This window comes from Drosophila subpulchrella, chromosome 3R (genome assembly GCF_014743375.2).
Source record: "Drosophila subpulchrella strain 33 F10 #4 breed RU33 chromosome 3R, RU_Dsub_v1.1 Primary Assembly, whole genome shotgun sequence".
Classification (NCBI taxonomy): Eukaryota; Metazoa; Arthropoda; class Insecta; order Diptera; family Drosophilidae; genus Drosophila; species Drosophila subpulchrella.
The window spans coordinates 17,116,439-17,135,944 of record NC_050609.1 but is presented as its reverse complement, the minus strand read 5'-3'; the positions used below and the strand labels follow the sequence as shown (position 1 = coordinate 17,135,944).

At 42.5% G+C, this 19,506-nt stretch overlaps 1 protein-coding gene and 1 long non-coding RNA gene across 2 annotated transcripts in view; both read left to right on the top strand.

The window, feature by feature from the left end:
- LOC119561205 overlaps positions 1–7,423 on the top strand; it is a 32,106-nt gene extending 24,683 nt beyond the window's left edge. The window contains exon 3 of the long non-coding RNA XR_005221109.1: positions 6,972–7,423. This is a non-coding gene — a long non-coding RNA (uncharacterized LOC119561205). The remainder of the gene's footprint in view (positions 1–6,971) is intronic.
- A 261-nt stretch (positions 7,424–7,684) lies between these two features.
- Positions 7,685–12,466, top strand: LOC119554073. The gene has a single exon (XM_037864820.1). The coding sequence runs from the start codon at positions 8,445–8,447 to the stop codon at positions 10,875–10,877; it is 2,433 nt and encodes an 810-aa protein (XP_037720748.1). The 5' UTR covers positions 7,685–8,444; the 3' UTR covers positions 10,878–12,466.
- The last annotated feature ends 7,040 nt before the right edge of the window (positions 12,467–19,506 follow it).

Below are 19,506 nucleotides of genomic sequence, written 5' to 3'. Positions count from 1 at the left end.
GAGCGATAATTAAAAGATAAGATTTGTAAAAGACTCCTTTGTAGCAGAAAGAGCTTACAAGATTTCACCATATTGCTACATTACCAAATACCGACATCCAGAAAAGTTCTTTGAACTATTAATCATGAAAGGCCATACAACTTATTATAAGCATATATCAACAACTAGCAATAAGGGAATTTTTTTGGAAGGCAGAAAATTGGAATTTCTGCATAATTTTGGCACTATGTTCATCAATCAAAACTTTAACTAGCTTATGGAAATTTGAATATGATAACGCACAGCCACGTGAACCGAAGAACTCGTCTTATCTAAGGTGAACCGCCTCTGCAGATGGGCAAGGACGGGCCGTCTTTCGTTAGTTTCCGCACATATCGATGGTATTGGAATTTATAATTAACGTTCAATAACTCTTTTCGATTTCGACACATTTGCCTTAAAACTACATAGCATTTTTCCGCCTCTTGTTTGTGTTCAATACGCAAAAGGTGTCAATCATGGCGATTTCTTGACATGGTCGCGGGTCTTGGCTAAGGCCAAACACGAATATTCGAGGGAAACTATGTATTCCGAGTTGAATTTCCCACATGTCTCGCAATAAATTATCAACTAGACCCAAATACTTTTCCCAGTCCGCTGGGAAAAAAGGCCATGTCAGTGCGATGTTTTCCATCGTAGGCCTCATTCTGAATGAAAGGCGACCTCGCCTTCGAAAAAGAATTGGGTCATGATAAGACAAATAAAACTGCCAATTAGTTGGGACCCATCATCCATTAACTTGTGTGACAAAGGCAAACCTCAAAACTCAATTTAAGTTCGAGGACCACTAAAATGTCAACAGCCAGGACGAAACGAAAGCGAGCCAAGAGCTCTATATATATGGGGGATATACTATAGATTGTTAATGGTGGTCATAGCTCTGGGTTCCGCACATGAGCTGAAATCAGTCGCAATTTGGACTTACAGTGCACTCCTATAGAAAGGAAATCGTGGAAGTAAACTAAAAATTTATTAAAAAGGGAAAAATATCTTAGTACCATTTAAAGTTAAGTATACTTAAAAGGAATACTTTAAAAATTCAATACTAAATTATTTCTTTAACTGGGTGACTTAAAATAAATTTTTCAATATTGTAATTATTTGTATTATGATTTAAAAATTTAATATATATAATATTATAGTTCACTTAGCGAGCCTTCACTGTGCTCTTGTTATGATGAACTGTTCGCCGGGTAATTTGATGTTTGGGGGGCTATGAGTCTGAAATGTGACGACAGGGCGCCAAGTGCATTGAACTGCCCCAGCTTTTGCATAAATTCGAGTCCCATGAAGGGGCATTACCACATCGGAATTATCGGAACAGGCGGTGTTAACACCCAAGCAGCCCACTAATAATTATAATCGGTGGCATAAAGGGGCTCGTTCGGGGTGAGCATCTCGATTATTCAGACGTAACGCCCGCAAGAGAGGATTATGAATGCCGACAGATTGGCCAGTTTTGTTGGCCCGGCTGCATCTTCCACCTTTCGGGAGATGAGCTGCCCGAGTTGAAGTTTACAAGCTGTAATTGAGACGGGCTACCCACCAAGTTAACTAATTAGGCTGTCTACTGGCGCAACTTGGTAATTGATTATATTAGTTGGAGGTCATCGAGGAGTAGGGTTTTCGAGGCAGAAACTGCGTTTATTTCCACAACATGCAGTTGCGAGAAGTGCCCTCCAATCCATAAGTTTTTAATTGAATTCAACGCAATTTGTCTGCTCTTTGTTCTGGCTACCGATGCTGCTGCTGCTGCTGGGAAATCGATACTGATTGAATTCTGCACTCGATTTGACATCGGACAAACGCTTTCGATTCGAGGTCAAGATTAGCCAAGCATTTAAACCGTTACGCTGCGCAGTTATTGCTGATATTTCGCGTATATAGAGTCGGCTTGAATTAACCACACGCGACTATTTCAGCATTTGCATACCTAATTTGTGTGGACTCCGGCTTGGGGTATCGGATTTTTTCCATTCGAGAAAAACGTCACCAGACGGGGGACGCTGAATGGATGACAGCCAGACGACATCGGCGGAGAAAACGATGTTAACTTGTTTTGCCACCGGCCTATTGTTGTTACACAGAGAGTTAACGAGTTAATGGAAAAGTTTCCTACTAGAACCTATGAAGAGATTGGCTGGGCTGGCTATAATGGTTTGTTTGTTTGCCTTCTGATTTTTTTCTTTTTTTTTTGCGCTGGTCATGTTCACAATTAAATCGTATTCTTCTTTCATTTGCATTTCGCCAACCGCAAAAAACAATACATCTATATTATGACCAGAGAGATACATGAAAAAGTTTCCAGCTTTGAGCGCTACTTCAGTTTGTTGTGGAAACAGTGTTTTGCGGCGGAAAGTTTATCGTACTTATAGGCATTGATACTCTGGTTAAAGCAGGGCAAAGCCTCGGCAAAGTGGAAAAACTGGGGGAAAACTCAGTACATCCCCCAGATAAAAAGTTCTGCCAATATTTGCTTTTTTGCTTTCGCTTTCGCCATAGCCATTCCCTTTGGCCGCATTTGATTCAATTATAAGCGGATAAAAGATGGCGAATATCTATATACACCACATATTCCCATATTGGCATAATCGCATCAGAACGAGGGAAATCAGGATCTGCTGGCCAAAGCTAATTGAATTGGATTTACCGAAGTCGAGCTTGAGCTCCCTGATTGTCTATTAAAACTGTTTGCCCGGAACGTAATCTTATCAGGTAACGGAAACTGTCTACATTTCTACGATAAATAATATAGGTGTACTTAAGAGGCGATTCGTCATGCCGCCTGTCTCACCTGTCCGCCCACTCAAAGGGCTGCCGTCAATTAGCAGATTTACCAGGGCTAAAAAATATTATAAAACTGTCTACTTAGGGGTACGGGCAGGCACTCAAGACTTTGGCTAAGTGTGAAACAAATTAGCGTCTTGGCGGAAATCACTCTGCTCACAAAATAAATATATATGTGTAAAAATAGCTAATGTTTTTTAAATATGCCAGAAAAGCGATCAGCGGATTGTGAAAAATATAGGCAGATGATTGAGGAATTTGGGAAAAAATATCTAGGGAATTAAAAGAATATTTTAGGGCTGCACCCAAACTTTGAACCCACAACACCTGATAAAATAAAAGTATTTCAGGTCTCAGACAAGCTTTAATAGTTTTTGATAAGCCAGGAAGTCAGGTATCTGTCATTATGACAAAGTATAAGACAGCATTAACTGCATTGCTGCAATTGCATTCCCCTTAAAGCCCCGAAAATGTGCTTAAAATGTGGCTGACATTGGCCCAAAGTTCTTATCAGGTCTTCACCTCGCCCAAAAGCCCCATAGCTCAACTGAAATTGGTTCGAGATAATTTCCCCATTCGGGCAATGCAATCAAATGACTCGATGGGCCCGGCAATATGGCAACTCATTATTAGCCGGACTTGATGGGCCTTTAACCAGCTCAAGGACATTCGGTCTCATGATGACCAAAAGTATTCGGTTCGGCTGCATATGGTCCGGTAAATTAATGACTTCACCTCAGTCAGGGCCCGTCCCTATCGAATAAGTCTTCCATTTTTGGGATTGGGGGGAATGCACACACGTGTAGGCGCCACACCGAAAAAAAACGATAACTTTGAGCTTATAAGTGGAGATCAAAAATGCACATCGCATTTTGTATTCATTTTGTAATTAGGTATTCAGAAATTGGTTAAGTTGACAAAGTGCCACCAATTTAATGATAATATGCAAGCCCTTCTGAAACTTTTATGGTAAAAGCGATTGGCTTTATAAGAAATAATTTTCGGTGCGTTGCACATATAGAAAATCACACCCAATTTGGAGTGGACATATGAAATTATCGACTGGCCCACAAATATGGGTTAAATATCATTTATATGCATTTTTTATGGTCTTATGGGGCTTAAGTGCTTTAAATTCACCGATAAACACGTGCATTGTCTTGGGGGCAGTCTAAAGTCCGTAAGTGGAGTGCAAAAACTTAACTTCAATATATTTTCAGAGGCAAAGGCACTCGAAAGCCAACGTCAAGAGTGACGTCACATTCGAGACTCAAGTAAAGTCCGATGTGGAGACAAAAGCGGTATGAAAAACCGGCTTTAACATAGACTGGCTTGGCTTACACCGATCGGCTCTTTGTGCTGGCCTGGGAATCACTCTGTTTTGGCATTATCGCCAAGTCGCTGTTATTCATGCTGTGCGATTAATACAGATCACGTGCCCTGTGAGTCCCCCAGCGATGGTCGATGGTCGATGGACCAGCCTCCTCAGTTGGTCAGCAGAGTGAATAAGTTCGACGGCACATTAGCATATAAATACCGCTGGCACTTTGTTCCCGGGTATTTTTCACTAACACCCCGTTTACTCACGCTTTAAGTTTATCTTTCCGTCGAGTCATGCAAATGAGCGCATATTATCCGTATTATCCAGCCGGTGCAAGTTCTTAACCCGATCATCAGATACTCGGAACTCGGCCCCTCAGATACCCACATTCAGATAGACTGGTAGATATGCATAAGGTATACACTCCCCCAGACGGAATGCAAACACCTGTCTAGAAAAATCTCGATGCAATTGTCGCTGACGATAAAAAATTCTTGGCAATAGGGCCAGGTTATTTAAAGCAAATACTCTCATTATAAGCAATTTAAATTGAGGGGTATGATTTTTTAAATCGATGCACTTTTAATTACCCAAGATTTCGCTAACTTGTCATAGTTGCACTTCCATCGAGCACAATTAATATTAGGTTTGTCAAGATAATAAACTCAGTGAATAGTATAAATGGCAGTAGACATGCACATTCAAAATGACAATTAAACTCAAGAACCCCCGACAAAAAATAACTGTTCGGCTTTACGACTTTGATCTTAACTCTCGAATATTATCTACCCGACATAAAATAAACCAGAATTCTTGGAATCTGAGAATCTGGACGCGTGCGGAAACTCTCAATTTAAGAACAAAGTAAGTTCTACTGCGTTTCCTTTCCAAAAAGCAAACAATCATTGTCTATATAGGCTTATCAGCTCTTTCTGTCGTATTTGATCAACGTGAATTGTCTTTTGTGTTCCACTATCAATAAATAATCAAAGACTATCAAAGCCGTACTTCCTTCCTTAGATAACCATTTGGAAAATGGGAGCTCCACTATGATATTAATTTGAATTTGATTTGTGTCCCAACGCGCTCTATCAACCGACGAGCGAAGCGTTTAAACGAGCGTTAAATTCACACCCCTAAAATGCCGCTAAAAGATCGCTTTCACACTTTAAAATGCCATAGATAATGTCCACAGAGAGATCTTTAGATCGGCCCAAAGTAAATATGAATTAGTCGGGGGCTTATTGACTTAGCGTCTCACGCCGTAGATGGATGGATGTTCCGCTCGGGTGGGTTTTAGTTAAATGTAAATGTTCGGGAATGTTGCCATATGATCGATGGGTAGTGGACGTTGATCGAGTCCCCCAAATTGATAAGACTTGTGTCGGGGGGCGGATGTTTGAGTTTGCAGGGGATTAGTTGGCGATAAAATTCTTTGATGTTAACTAATGTTAATTATTTTATTTTTTGAATATTTAAAGGAATCCCATGAATATTAAACTAACACTATAATCTCTGTAACCCATAATTTATATCTGGCATCACAATTACAGTCTCTCAGAATTATTTAATTAAACATTATGTTCTGAATAAATGTATTCTGATCTTTAAAAGCACTTCAAATAATGCAAGTAAATATGCAAAAATCCAGACAAAGCCCGCAATCTATAATTAAATTTTAATAAAGTCATTGCATAATTAAATTTCATAAATCTTTTCGTGACAATCGCTATAACTCACCCCCAGTTGATTCTGTGGGCAAATCAGCAATTAAATGCGCCATCTTTATCGGCAATCATTCATTTCGCATCTTCTGGCATTTTCACGACTCGTTTGCGAGCATCGCTGCTATTTATAAATATATATCTCTGAAATTAAGTAGGGCATGCAAACGCCGTTCAGACCTGACACCAAAAATAATTGCCCAGATGAAAATGCTTTTCTGTTGATTTTTCACAGTCTCCGGTCGCGTGTTCATAGAAAAAATATTCGGTTCGGCTCGTGCGTTCCAAAGAACTGTGAAGATGATGAAATGCACCGCTAAAAATAAAGTCATTGTGGGCTATATATTTCTAAAGTGTTTTTAATGATTTTCTTAATACATTTCTTAGATACGTTAGAATTGGACAATACTATGTAAATTAAAATTAATAGCTCACTTAATAATTTAAAATCCCTATATAGTTCTAAGAAATAACATTTTATTTTCCTGGAAAATTTCCCAAAATACACGAATTTTTCCCAAAGTGCCAATGACTTTTAGCTTGATGCCTCAAACTTTTTATGACTACTGGGGACCGAAGAGAATTTGCGATGAGCTCATTAAAGTCGATTCTACGGTCATGTTGTAAGCGGCTGATCGTCCGATTTGTGTACCGACTTCGGGGATAATGCGTAGTTATAAAAAAAACACAGTTACCTATAATCAAGGGGTTCATGTGAGCTGAGCGTGTGGGGATGAGCTTTAGGTAACTGACTACAAGTATCTATGACGGACTCCTGGACAGTTCCCCTGTCGAATATCTGGCTTAATGTCTTATCGACCAACTACCGATAAGAATTTTCATATGTGCATAACGGGAGCGTGCCGTTTTTTCAAGTAAACGAAATGGAATTATCATACTTTCTGAGTCATTCTGCAGCGGGTTTCGGAAGCCTAGGCGAAACTGCTGTATCATCTTGGTCCAGCAAGTATTTGTATTTGTTTTTAATTTCACAATCAAAACAGAAAAAATAATAAAAGCTCCTTATCTCACGGACATATCGCATGTGCTCTATCTCGCTCTTATACTGATATTCCCTCTCTTTCTATCTCCTTTTGCAGCTGGCGCCCGCCGGTGGGAATTTCATCAGCTGTTGTTGTTTATTCTGCAGCAGCAACAGCGGCAGTCGGCCTAATAAAAATGCAATTTTTATGGTTAAGAAAATAGAGCGCGGCCGCCGTTGGGTTGCACATTGGAAATTGTGCAGAAGCCAGAAGAAAATGTGTCTTGGAAAATGGAAAAGCCCGATTATCACGAGCAGCAGCAGCAATAACATTGGGCGAGTGATGTAATACAGAGCAAAAGTGAAGCGGCAATTGGCATTGCAAAAAAGAAACAGATTATACAATTTGTGTTGCTGCTGGAGTGAACTAGGACAACAGCAGCAATATCAGCGGCAACAACAGTTGCAATTGCAGCAGCAACACTTGAAGCGGCAGCAGCAGCAACAGCAACAACTGTGAAAGCAGCAACAGCAACAACTGTGGCAACAGCAACAGCAACAACTGTAGGAGCAGCAACAACAGTAGAAGCAACAACAGCAACACTTGCAGCGGCAGCAGCAACAACTGTAGCAGCAACAACAGCAACCACTGTAGCAGCAGCAGCAACAACTGTAGCAGCAACAACAGCAACCACTGTAGAAACAGCAGCAACAACAGCAACACTTGCAGCGACAACAGCAACAACTGTAGCAGCAACAACAGCCACCACTGTAGCAACAGCAGCAACAACTGTAGCAGCAACAACAGCCACCACTGTAGCAACAGCAGCAACAACTGTAGCAGCAACACCAGCAACAACAACTGCTGATAAAGACCGGCTGGCAACAGCAACAGCAATCGCAGCAGAGAAGCGGCCACTTGCAGCAGCATAATTTCAAAGTCGGAGCGTGGGAATCGCAAATCACGACGGCAGCAACAGCAGCAACAATCATCGCAGCACGGCAGCAACATCGGCGCTCTCGTCGCTCTCCCTGTTGCTCTTTCCGCTCGCCATTCTCCCGCTGGCGTTGCTCCGTCTCGCTCTCGCCCAGAGGGCCCCTCTCGCTCGCACTGCCTGGCGAGCGGTCGCGTATATTTGGAGGCGTTGCGGCGACCGCTCACGACAGTTGTGCTTGGAACGCTTCGGAGTGAAGATCGTGCTCGTCCGATCGGTGCGCGTGAAAAATACACGGCGAAAATAAAAGAAATCCCCAAACAATTGACACAAGTCACGAAAAATATGCACAAGTGAAAAAAAAAATCAACTGAAATTGTTTTTTACACACAAATCTCGCACGTAAATTAGCAAGCGTTCGCAAGAAACAAGCCGCACACCAAACACATAATATTACAAAGTAACAGAAAAGATATTAAACAAGAAACCCAAAAATTGTTCAAGAGACGAGAGACAGCGGATATACCGAGTGAAATTTGTGTCATAAGCAAAGCCAAAATAAAACTGAAAAAGCCAAACAAAATAAGAGTAGTGGCCATAGGAAGTGACTGTGAAACTGTAAAGTGATGTGTGGTAATCGAAAAACAGCATAAAGAATGGCCATAGACCTCCTGATCCTGGCCCTGCTGCTCGTCTCATTCCTGATCAACCTGCTGGCGCTGTGTGCCTTTTGGATAACGCCGGGCCTGAGGACCACCGCCAATCGCTTCACCATCAATCTGCTGGCCATCAATCTGATTGGCTGCTGCATATTGGCCCCCACTTTGTTCCTGGGCCTGCCGGGCAAATCTGCGGAGCTAGCCTCTCCCGCCGGAGAAACCCTCGAGTTCTTCTCGAAGCCCGGGAACCATCAGGTGATCCTGCGTCGCAATGGCCAGCTGGTGGAGCAGGACGGCGTGGTGCTGCGCAAGAATATCAGCGAAAACGGCGATCTGGTGGAGACCTTCTTCAAGTGCAATGCTACCTACTGCAGGGAGTTGACCATCGACGAGCGCGGAGATGGGGGCTTTGTTATCACCGAGACGGAGACCCACGAGGAGAATCTCTCGGCCTTCGAGAGTGCCCCCACGGAGTCACCCATCCCAGCGCCAGTTCAACTGAGATGTTGGTCCATCGATATGACTGCGGCCCTGGGAGCTCTGGCCGTTCTTCTTGTGGTGGGTGATACCTGGTGTGCCGTCACAGATCCCCTGCGTTATCACAGTCGCATTTCGGGTGTAAAGACCTGGATCTTCATAGCCCTCACCTGGGTGGTGGGCATACTCTTTGGGGCCCTTTCCGCCTTTCGGGTTCTGGACTTTGATGCAGATGCCTTGTTCAGTAGACAGCGTAGACTGGCAGTCACTTACTTCAATATCAGCAGTACAAACAGTATTTTCGGAGTGATCTACGCCAGTGTCTACTTCATAGTGATCATACTCCTGCCCTTTGGCTTCGTGTGCGGCATGTACTGGAGGATCTTCAGCGAGGCGCGCGGAAATGGGCTGCGCATGCGCCAGAATGGATCGTCGCCACTCCTCCAGAGCGCCCTGAATCTGACAGCTGGCCAGCAGGCGGCCCAGGCGAACCAGTTCTCCAATAGCCTGTGTGTCCACAGGCACTCCATATCTTCTGCTAGTTCGCATGGCGGAAATAGCAGTCTGGGCATGGGTTTGGGTGGTCTGCAGATGCAAATCGATCAAAGGTCACAGCCCAGGAGCTCACCCAGCTGTCTACGCAGGGATTCGGCGGCCAAAGTCCTGCTGCCCACCATTTCCGATGATGGTGGCTCCGATGTGGATGCAGAGAGTGGAGCTGGCGTACAACTAATGCCTGTTCAAGAGCACTCCCTGTCCGACAGGAATCAGAACATAATGCTGACCCTGCAAACAGCCAGTGGGGAGATCAAGAGGAACTATTCCGCCAGGCAGTTGCCACTGCTGGGCACTTCCTCGCAGGACCTTCGGGAGGCTAATCGTCTGCAGGGCATTCGTCAGGTGCACAGCTCGCCAAATCTCCACAAGTACACGGAGCTGCGGCAGGATTCCCTGAGCGAGGAGTGTGGTTCACCTCATCTGCTGGGCCATGCCCAGCGACAGCAGCAGCAGCAATCGCAGCAGTTGCACCTGCAACACCAGCAGCAACAGCTGCAACATCACGCCCAGCAACATCACCCGCACTTCAGTTCGCCGCGCCACCAGCAGCAGCACGGCCACGCCCTCCAGATACCCGCCATCCACGCCTCCCCCAAGGCCCTGAGTTACATGAGCTCCCTGCGACATCGTCTGAGCAATGCCAGTTCGCTTTTCAAGTACCGCGAGGAGTCGAGAGCTGCCCGGATCAGCATCCTGGTGGTGGTGATGTTCGTGGTCTCTTACCTCCCCTTTGGACTCCTGGTGCTCCTGCAATCGCGGCTGTCGGCTGCCAACTTTGGAGGATCCTCGCAGCTGGCCATCTTCATGATCCTGCTGGCCAACCTGAGTTCGCCCTTCATCTTCGCCTACAGAAACAAGAGGGTGCGACGTGGGGTCAAGCGTCTGTTTGGCCTGGAATCTTCGGGAGGCCTGCAGCGCCACTGCAGCAGCAGTGTGAAGACCAATGGCACCAATGGGCCAACTACAGGAGCTTCAGGAGCACAGTTGCAGCGCAACAGCAGCAAGTTGTCGCAGTACAGCAGCAACAGCTGCCGCTACTTGACCCCGCAGACCTCGCTGGTCAGTCAGGTGCCAGTGCACACGACCTTGACCCTGAGGCCCAACAGCAGTTGCAGCACCATCATTAACTTTGGAGGAGGAGCTAGGAGCTCAGCCGAATCCGACGAGCCACCGCCGGAATCATCACCCCCTGCGGTGACTGCCCTACCGCCCGTTGCCCGCCCAATGCGTCCCAAATTGCAAAGGGGCATCACCATCGTGGAGCACATAGCTATAACACCCACCACCCCACAAAAGTTCCAGCATCGCGGGGCCAAACTCTTCGACATGTTCTTCCGCAGCTCCAAGAAACTGCAGTCGGGCTGTCAGAGCCAGAGTTTGCCCACAGAGGTCTAAACACCAGGGGTTCTTAACTATATGTATGATATATACTTTAGATCTTAGACAAACACTAAACTCGCGCTTGCTGAAGAATTCTAAAAACAGTATTCGTAATTTGTAAGTTTAGCAATTAGCAAAGACAACTGTTTGAATTTGAGTTTTAAGACCAGATCATGCTGTCCTAGAAGCTTCTCATGCCAAAAAACAAAAACATAACACACAAAGAAGAAAGTCAAACTAGAGAGTTTGAGATGCTTTAAAGTAATACACAAAAAAAAACAAAGTACCTTTTAAAAATACAACAAAAAACTGTGTACAAGTCAAATTAACAAAGTTAGGATGAACAGGAGTTATAATCTTAGGGTGGATATCAAACTGAAAAGTGGAACCAAACCAAGCCAAGTCGAGATCGTAATCAATGTACCTAAGCAACAAGCATATGAACATTTAATGTTTTTACTCAAATGAAAGCACAAACGAAAAAAAGAAATAGCAAAGACAGCACAGTTTTCGAGCTCCCCTTTACTAATTTATTATTTATTGTATAATTGTAACGATTGTAAATATTTATTAGACATCCACACCGCAAAGCTTTAACTCCAAACGACATTCTGGCTAAAAACAAGAAGAGACGCAAACATTCAATTCATAAGTTAATTAAGTCAATGTGCAAAGCATATGTGTATTCTAGAGTTTAAGTTGTAGAGCCGAGTAGTCTTAGACCGAGCACCTAGTGCCGAGCAGTGCTTTTTCCACACATGGCCAACTGGAGTGATTGGCCGACTTTGCAGGCGGCATTTTCATATTGAAAATGCCTTTTGACCGGTGCAAAGTCAGCCTTCCAGTTGGCCAGAGTGTCAGTCAGCAGTTAGTTAACCCTTGGTTAGCCAACCGGCTATCGAGCCATTAAGTCAATTTGCTTTTTCTAGAACACCGCGGGCATTGCGTGCAGCTAAATACCTCATTAGTTTTAATTTAAAGTGCGAGATGGGCGGCGGCAATAGGTCAAAGGTCGGAGCCATCAAATAGTGCATGGTAAATTGCCCGATGGCCCCTGGCTATTGTCAGTCCGCTCCAGGCCAGAAAGCTTTATACCTTAAGTTCTCCCGCTTGATTTCCCTCGGCTGCACACAAAAGAAAACCCAACACACAACACTAAACACTAAACAACCTCGAATTTATATTTCTAAAGTTTATATTTTATATAGAGTGTGTGCATAGGAAATATCTATAAATATTCATGCATGTGTGTCGGACAAAGAAAATATTTCAAAACCAATTATTGTGATGTTGAGCAAGGGGGCAACCAAGAATGTAATTTCGAAATGCATTAAAAATAACTTAAAACATGTATTAATAGTTATACTATATACAAGCTTATGTGTGTGTATACATACCTTTACTAAATAGTGATATTTTTTCAAATTTATTCAACCGTCATTCGCTAAACCATTCGATGTAAGCAAAAACGCAAATGTAAAACGAAAAGTTCAATGTGACAAATTAGCTTTTAATCCGAAAAGAAAATGAATTAATACAGCAACAATTGGTGGCTGATGCAAGTCTAATCCGGTATTTTCCAGCCAAGCTGCTAATAAATTAAACAAAAAACGAAATTGAAACACAGCAAACCATACCAAACCACAAAAAGAGCAAGAAACTATTCAAATAAAAGATTATGTGTCTTAAAAGAATTAATTATCTTGACTTTTTTTCTGGGGGCAGTTCAATTGGGGGCTTCAAAAGCGGTTCAATTTTACCCACGCAGATATGACTATAGATCTGCAGATCCAGAGGTTGGATTAAAGAGTTCTGAGACCCATTGCATGGTGAACCCAGCAATTATTGGAGATACCAGTGAAATTCGAGTGAATTTATCGATCCAACCTGCTCTCAACAACCGCCAAGAGCTCTAGAACACGAACAAACACTTAACCATTTCATTCAGCATTTCAGCATTCACCCATGCCCGTATTAATTGATTCATAAACCGAAAAGAAACAGCACAATAAATATTTAATTCTTTATTTTTTTTCATTTCGGTCTGATTGTGGCAAACGCGTGTTTCATTTCAGAATGAAAATGAATGGTACACGAAAAGAAAAATTACTTTTTATAATATAATATAATACCAACAAAATAAAAATGAATGAAAAATAATTTGAACTGTATTTCTGGACACCTTGCTAAATTTAGAAAAGTACTTTCAGTATTTAGGATTTATTTCAGCCTAGATTATACAAGGTATGGGTAAATCGACCTGTATTTTTCTCTATGTACCCCCTGCGCAAAGCGAACAACCCATTTGATTGTCACATTTCGAGAAAAGGGGAGAGAGGAAAGAGTTGTCACGATGTCTTCTGTATATGGGAGTCGGTGATTGGTACGAGTACGGGTTTGCTACTTAGAACCCGACCACGGAGATCAAACACACTTGGTCAAACCAAACCAATCGAATTCTGGGGTATTAGGGGATTAGAGAAGGGGCCAATGGGCGGTGCAGTGACTAATGGCTTGGACACGGGCAAAATATCAAAGAGCCATGGCTTACCTCAACACCTGACTCACCCTGCTGCCCTGGGTAAGTGCAAGTGCAAGAAACGTGATAAGTGCGACTGATATCCCCTATAGACACGCTAATTTTGCAGCAATGCGGTGACAACGGAACGTCTCTGTTTGGTTTTTCAACAGAAAAATGCGGCACATAAACAAAATCAAAACCGAAGCAGTAGGTATTCGGAACAGAGGCACAGAGACCAAACTCTCGGACACCCCCAGTGAGTATCTAGCGGATGCGTGGCTGTCCCTCAACAAATCGGTCACCGAGAGCGTCGCACTTATTTATTTATTTTATGATTCACTGCGCGTCTCGCTCTATGGTGCGTTTAATATGCCTCGGTGAGGCCTCTGACATTTCTACCCATCAGTCGGCGTAAAAAAGACTTCTCTTGTTCGCCAATTGTGGTCTGAAAATAGAATTTCCAGTTTCGAACATGGCAGGCGGTGTGAACAAATTGTCTAAAATATCGCAGATTAAATTAGCATTTATATTAGCTTTTTTTAATTAGGTACACGGTCTTTCTTGTGTGAAACATGAAACCTGAAACGTTTACACGGGTTGGAAAGAAGCGAAACATAAACTAGTCGCTTAACTAAAATAATTGAGAAGCGCCGAGAAGGGCCCTTGACTTGGATTGATGAGAAGCGCGTAGAAGAGCCATCGAAACACTCAACCGCAGCAACACCAACGCTCAGTGGCAATACTTGTGTAATTAAAAAGCTAAACAAAATAAAAATGCATAAATTAAAAAACCATTTTCTATGTGTGCTAAAAATAAGCTCCCTCGTAAAATCAACTAATTTCTTCCGATATGGCTAAACCCCTCAAACATTACCCAAAAAGTCAACTTGCTTCCGTGGCGTGAAGCCATAAAAATATTAATTTGAATAGCTGCATAATTAAATAAAACTTAAACAACATTAAAAGACCATTTTTGTAAACCCGCTGAGTAACAAGACAAAGAGGAAAAGAATGCCAAATGTTATTAGAACTGATTTTTGGCAGTTGGCACAGAGGCACAGATTTCGATATATTCTTGTGTCATTCTCTATACAAACGAGCAACGAATAAATTGGATTTAAATGCTAAAAACTGTCGAAAGTCAGGTGAGGAGCGGAGAAGACCGTGTGGGTGGACAAGCTGCTGTCATCTTAAGCAAATTTGTCGATTAGGCAAGAGGAAATAAACTTTTCGACTGCGACATATAGCTTATATAGCCCCTCTCATCCGATCGGCCAGATATGACACATATGATGTCAAAGAGCGGAAAACTAACGACTGAGCTGAGATAATCTAAGCGCTGGGATGTCAACGAACCGCACGGAAGTCTGGGCTTAATCTATCATAGGTGCTCGGCAAGAATTAAACATCAATACGCCCATAAATCTAAACGATTTTGGATTTATCCAATTTGCATGTGAACTTGAATCATTCGAGTGCATTGACTCTGGGCTGCACACCCTTGAGCGGGTAGAAAAATCCACACGGGCATCAGATTCTGAGATACGGCTATGGATTTACTATATGTTATGTTCAATTCATGTTTTTTGGGGAATGGCGTTTTAGCGTGTATTTGTGACAGCTGCACTCTGAGTGCTTTGTTTTTCACGAAACTACTGCCCGAATTCAATCTGCAGACTTATAGCAAAGTCAGGCCATGTTACTCGTATAATATGCAAATATATAACAGGCCTTATCAGTCCATTTTTTGTTATCGCTGATGGGGCACTAGAACATCTAACAGCATAATCAAAATGATTTAATATATTTGCCTGTGCACACAGAGACACACGAGATCTGTTTTTCTCGAATTTTCATCAGTAAGTTTAAAAGTAGAGTCAAGTTTTTGGCGCAGTCCTAGGCCAAGAAGAAAGAATCTCTTTCTCACGCAGCTTACACCGGTTTTATCTTCTATATGTATATTATATATATTCCGGCCGGGGTTTGTTTGGGGAAATGGGCCCATAAATATGCCGTCGGGCTGGCTGTCTCTGTTTTTGCCTCCGACTTATCGCTGACAGTTAACCCGCTCGCGACTCGCGACTCTCGACTCACAACTCACGATTCACTGATTCGTAGTCCCCCTCTGCCCGGGTGACGTCACATTGGCAATAGAAACATATGTAGGCACATCGAAAGTGTATATATCCCACCTCCCCGCGTAATATTTGAACTCATATAGAGCCGAGGCCAAGGGATGTGTCGCCGGGGCTGTTTTTGTGGCCCGGACCCGTCAACATTCAGCCAAGTTCTCAGCACAGATTCATGGAATATTCCATGACACGATTCAAATATTGTCGCTCGGCAAGCAGAAATCTTGGAGCTGTCCTCCCCCTAGTTGTTTGTAAGTTTTATTTTACCCCTGCTTATCAGGCGCCTCACTTGGCAGTTCTTCTGCTTCGTAAAAGAACAAAATTCAAAATTAATTTCCACAATTTACCAATAATTTCGGTCTTCCCATTTGCATTTAAATTATTTTTAGCTCTGTTTTGGCACGTGCAGCTAAGTACGGGGAAATAAATGGCCAAGTGCATTTCTGGGGGGCTGACAAAAATGAATTTATTAGTGAGTGCCAAGGCCGAGAAAAGAGAAATGTGGAATATTTTATTGCGTTTCGCAGGAACTGTCAAGTGTGGATTCGTGTTCAAGCAGGAGCATCCAGCTGACACTCACTAAATATCAGACTATGCTGTTGATAATATTTGCAATTCCAAGGAAGCAATGCCAAATAAACCCGGGAAATGTTGAAGGGGTATTTTATTGACGAGCTGCTAGCTGGTTGAACTATGTGAGTGCCGCAGGGGATAAAGTGAAAGGGCTTGGCCCTACAGTTGTGGATTCCGATTGAATGCATTCGATTTTCTGTTCCAGGAAAATATGAATATCATGTGGTGTTAGAAATATGCGTTCTTATGAAGAAATATGTATATTTTCAAGTTGAAAATCCCCTTTTACAATAATATTTACGGTAAGAATGGAAATAACACTACATAAGTAACATAATTTTAAAAAACCAATAATCTGTTTAACTTGATATTAACAATATTTAATTTTTCAGAGATGTTATTGTTTGAATTTCACTATTGTAAGCACAGCTGTAAATCTGAATACGAAAATACGATGCCAAAAAAGCGATTGTTAACAGTTGAGGTGCTGCCCTATAATAAATTCATCTCTAATAAGCCGTGTATGCTCTGCAATTGTCGCCATACATAGTGTACAATTTTTCAATTAAATTAAATTTATGTCTGCATCGACAGGAGGTTTCGAGGGGGCGTGGCGATGGGCGATGGCATGTGTCTCGTTTTCATTATTGCTGCCAAATTGCGAACCCGTCTATGAGTAAGCGGAGACAAAGAGTCGCACCCGAGAAGACGACGAGCTATTTTCTATGCGATGCACACGGGTGCCCATGCTAGATTTAGATTTGGCCAGGCCAAAAAGCACAGCTGTGGCACCCCCGTGTTCGCAAATAAATTCATTTCCGCATGGCTGTATCTGCCATTTAAATATTTATTAACAAGAGGGTCGCACAAAAAGGTTTATGGTTAAATAAACAGTTGCCAGCGAAGAGAAAAACGGTTGGGCAATAATATTTGATTTGCGGCAGTTTAGTTGCCAATGGCTTTTTGGCCAACAGTTGACTGCACTCCGCCATGCACTTTGGCAGAGGGCCAAAAACTGTAGCTAGAAGTAATAAAGGCGAAAAGAAAACTTTTCCCGAAACATGGCCAGAATACTGGTATCATAACTGTGGCTCTCAAACTGCTGTTTGATTTGCCTGTTTGCACAAAAGCGAGCCGAGTCGAACCAAACTTGAACACAGCTAAGCAAATATTAGCCCGGCTCAGAGCAGCTCAGCCAGCCAGAGAACTTCGCCAGCATCGTCAGCAGTCATAGAAAACATATTATCACTCGTATAGCAAAACATTTTTATTTATACAAGTTGCTGAAAGTTTGTTTTCATTTTTTTCGCCACCCTGCTACTTTTTGGGGCGCCACTTCGACGGCATTGTAAGTAGAGTTAAGGAAAGTGCCCCAGCAGAAAAAGAAAAAGAGTGCGCATTTTCATTGAAGAAAGTTTGTGGCAAAACAGATTTAAAATAAATGGAAATACACATTGGCGGCACGTGCCTAGCTGCCGTGGCACAGGTGGCGTATACGTAATGCGCAATCACTGATTCTATCTCAATCTTACTGCGAGGGAAACTTAAGGCGAGTGGATTGTTTGGTGCTTTATTTTTATGCACTTAAAGTACTTAGGGGTAAACCAAAAAAGAGTGTAACACAAAGTCGCAACCATATTTGGATAAACCTTAAATGGATCAATAAAGTCATGACATCTAAATTGTAGTCTTCTCCCAGCCTGCAGCTAAAATGTTGACTGGCATTTTCCCCTGCTCGTAATTCAGTTTTTCCTCATGTTTGTTTGCTGACTTCATTTCCCGAGCCAAGTGCAGCAAATCGTGAATTTTGTATGCCAGAGGAGGGCAAAACGAGAAAAAGGCGAAAAACAATGGAAGTGGCGCCGGATGAACTTGCATTTACATGCAATTCCAAGTCTATTGGGGCAACAACGGGCTGAATTGTTTATTAAAGTTGCACAAGAGTGTCGACTGAAACGAACTCGATTTGCGGTAACCAGAAGTTCAAGGATGTAACCTAAAAAAAGGCGACATTTTGCATCAAAAATATTAAATTCATGGTCTACGATATTGGTAAGATGTACTATTTTAAATGTTGATTTATTTTTGAATTGTTTATATATTCTTTAAAATATTTCTAAGGATATATACATATTTTCTGAATTTTAATATGCCATTAATTTTATGTCTTACGTTTTCAGTAATATTTTTAGATAAGAAATATATGTTTTTCAAGGTACATAGTGGGTATTTTATATATATATATATACCAGGCTAATTTTTCTTTAGGTGAGTGGGTATACTTTTCCATTTATACCTATAAAAAGCAGCAAAGTAAACTACTTTGCCCTACCCTATCCTTTTCGCATGCCAAGCCCACTATTAAACATTTCGAGCCCGGCAGCTGACGTCCTTGCTATTGAAAATTACTGGGTTTCTGCCGTTCACGCCGGAAAACCGGAAAGTGGCAGTGGTGTTGGTGTTGCAGGGTGGTGTGGTGTGGCGTGGAGTGCAGTGGTGTGACAACACTTAGGGTTAACCGCCAGCCGACGGGCAACCCGCACCACCAGAACCTCGAGAACCCCTAGAACCACCCACTTTGCCCACTTTGGCCCAAAACACTCTCGCCAGAATGTTCTTTGCCATTGCTTTATGCTTCATGGCGTTTTTGCCTGCCTGATGCCTGCTGCCTGCATGCCAGTTTTCCATCCTGCCAGCTTGTTTGCCATCCTGCCCAGAAATGCCAGAATGCCAGGCATCGTCAGCGTCAACTTCATCGGCGAAAATGGGAAAACTCAAGGAGTGACTAAACTGCGCTGCTCCACTGTGATTAGGTGAAGAGTTGTTCGCCAAACTGCTACTAAGCGAGTATTTCTTTGGGCACCCCAAGGATTTTCCGCAGCTAAATTGTAATTGAAATAGTTTGCTCTGTGGCGAGGGGAATTCCTGCGAAGCAATAGGCCATACTAAATTGTTTCTCAAATCTAATTAATTTCTCAGATATTAGATTCTGGCAGTAGCTACATCAAAATTATAGATAGAAGCCGTTCATAATTGGAGCTAACTATTATATTATGATTCACTGAAATTGTGTTCTTTAAATTAACTTGTTTGTGGGCAAATATTTATCGTTCTATTGAGTCATTAGTAGGCCTTAGAACTAAGACCTTCAAAATTCTTCCGGAAGCAGAAAAATTAGAGTGTCTAGCTTAATTGGATAGAAATATGTGGGTTATTAGTAGTATTTTTGATTCTTTTATTTTTATAAGTATTTTTTTTGTATGTATTTCTTAAATGATTTTTATTTCCCAAGTAAGTCATTTCCAGCAAGCTATTTATCACAAAATACATGGAGTCTCTGCACTGCCAACCGCTGCCATCGAAGTGAGGCGAAAATTTCAAAGTGTTGACAGTTTTTCTTCTGCCATCCGCAGCAGCA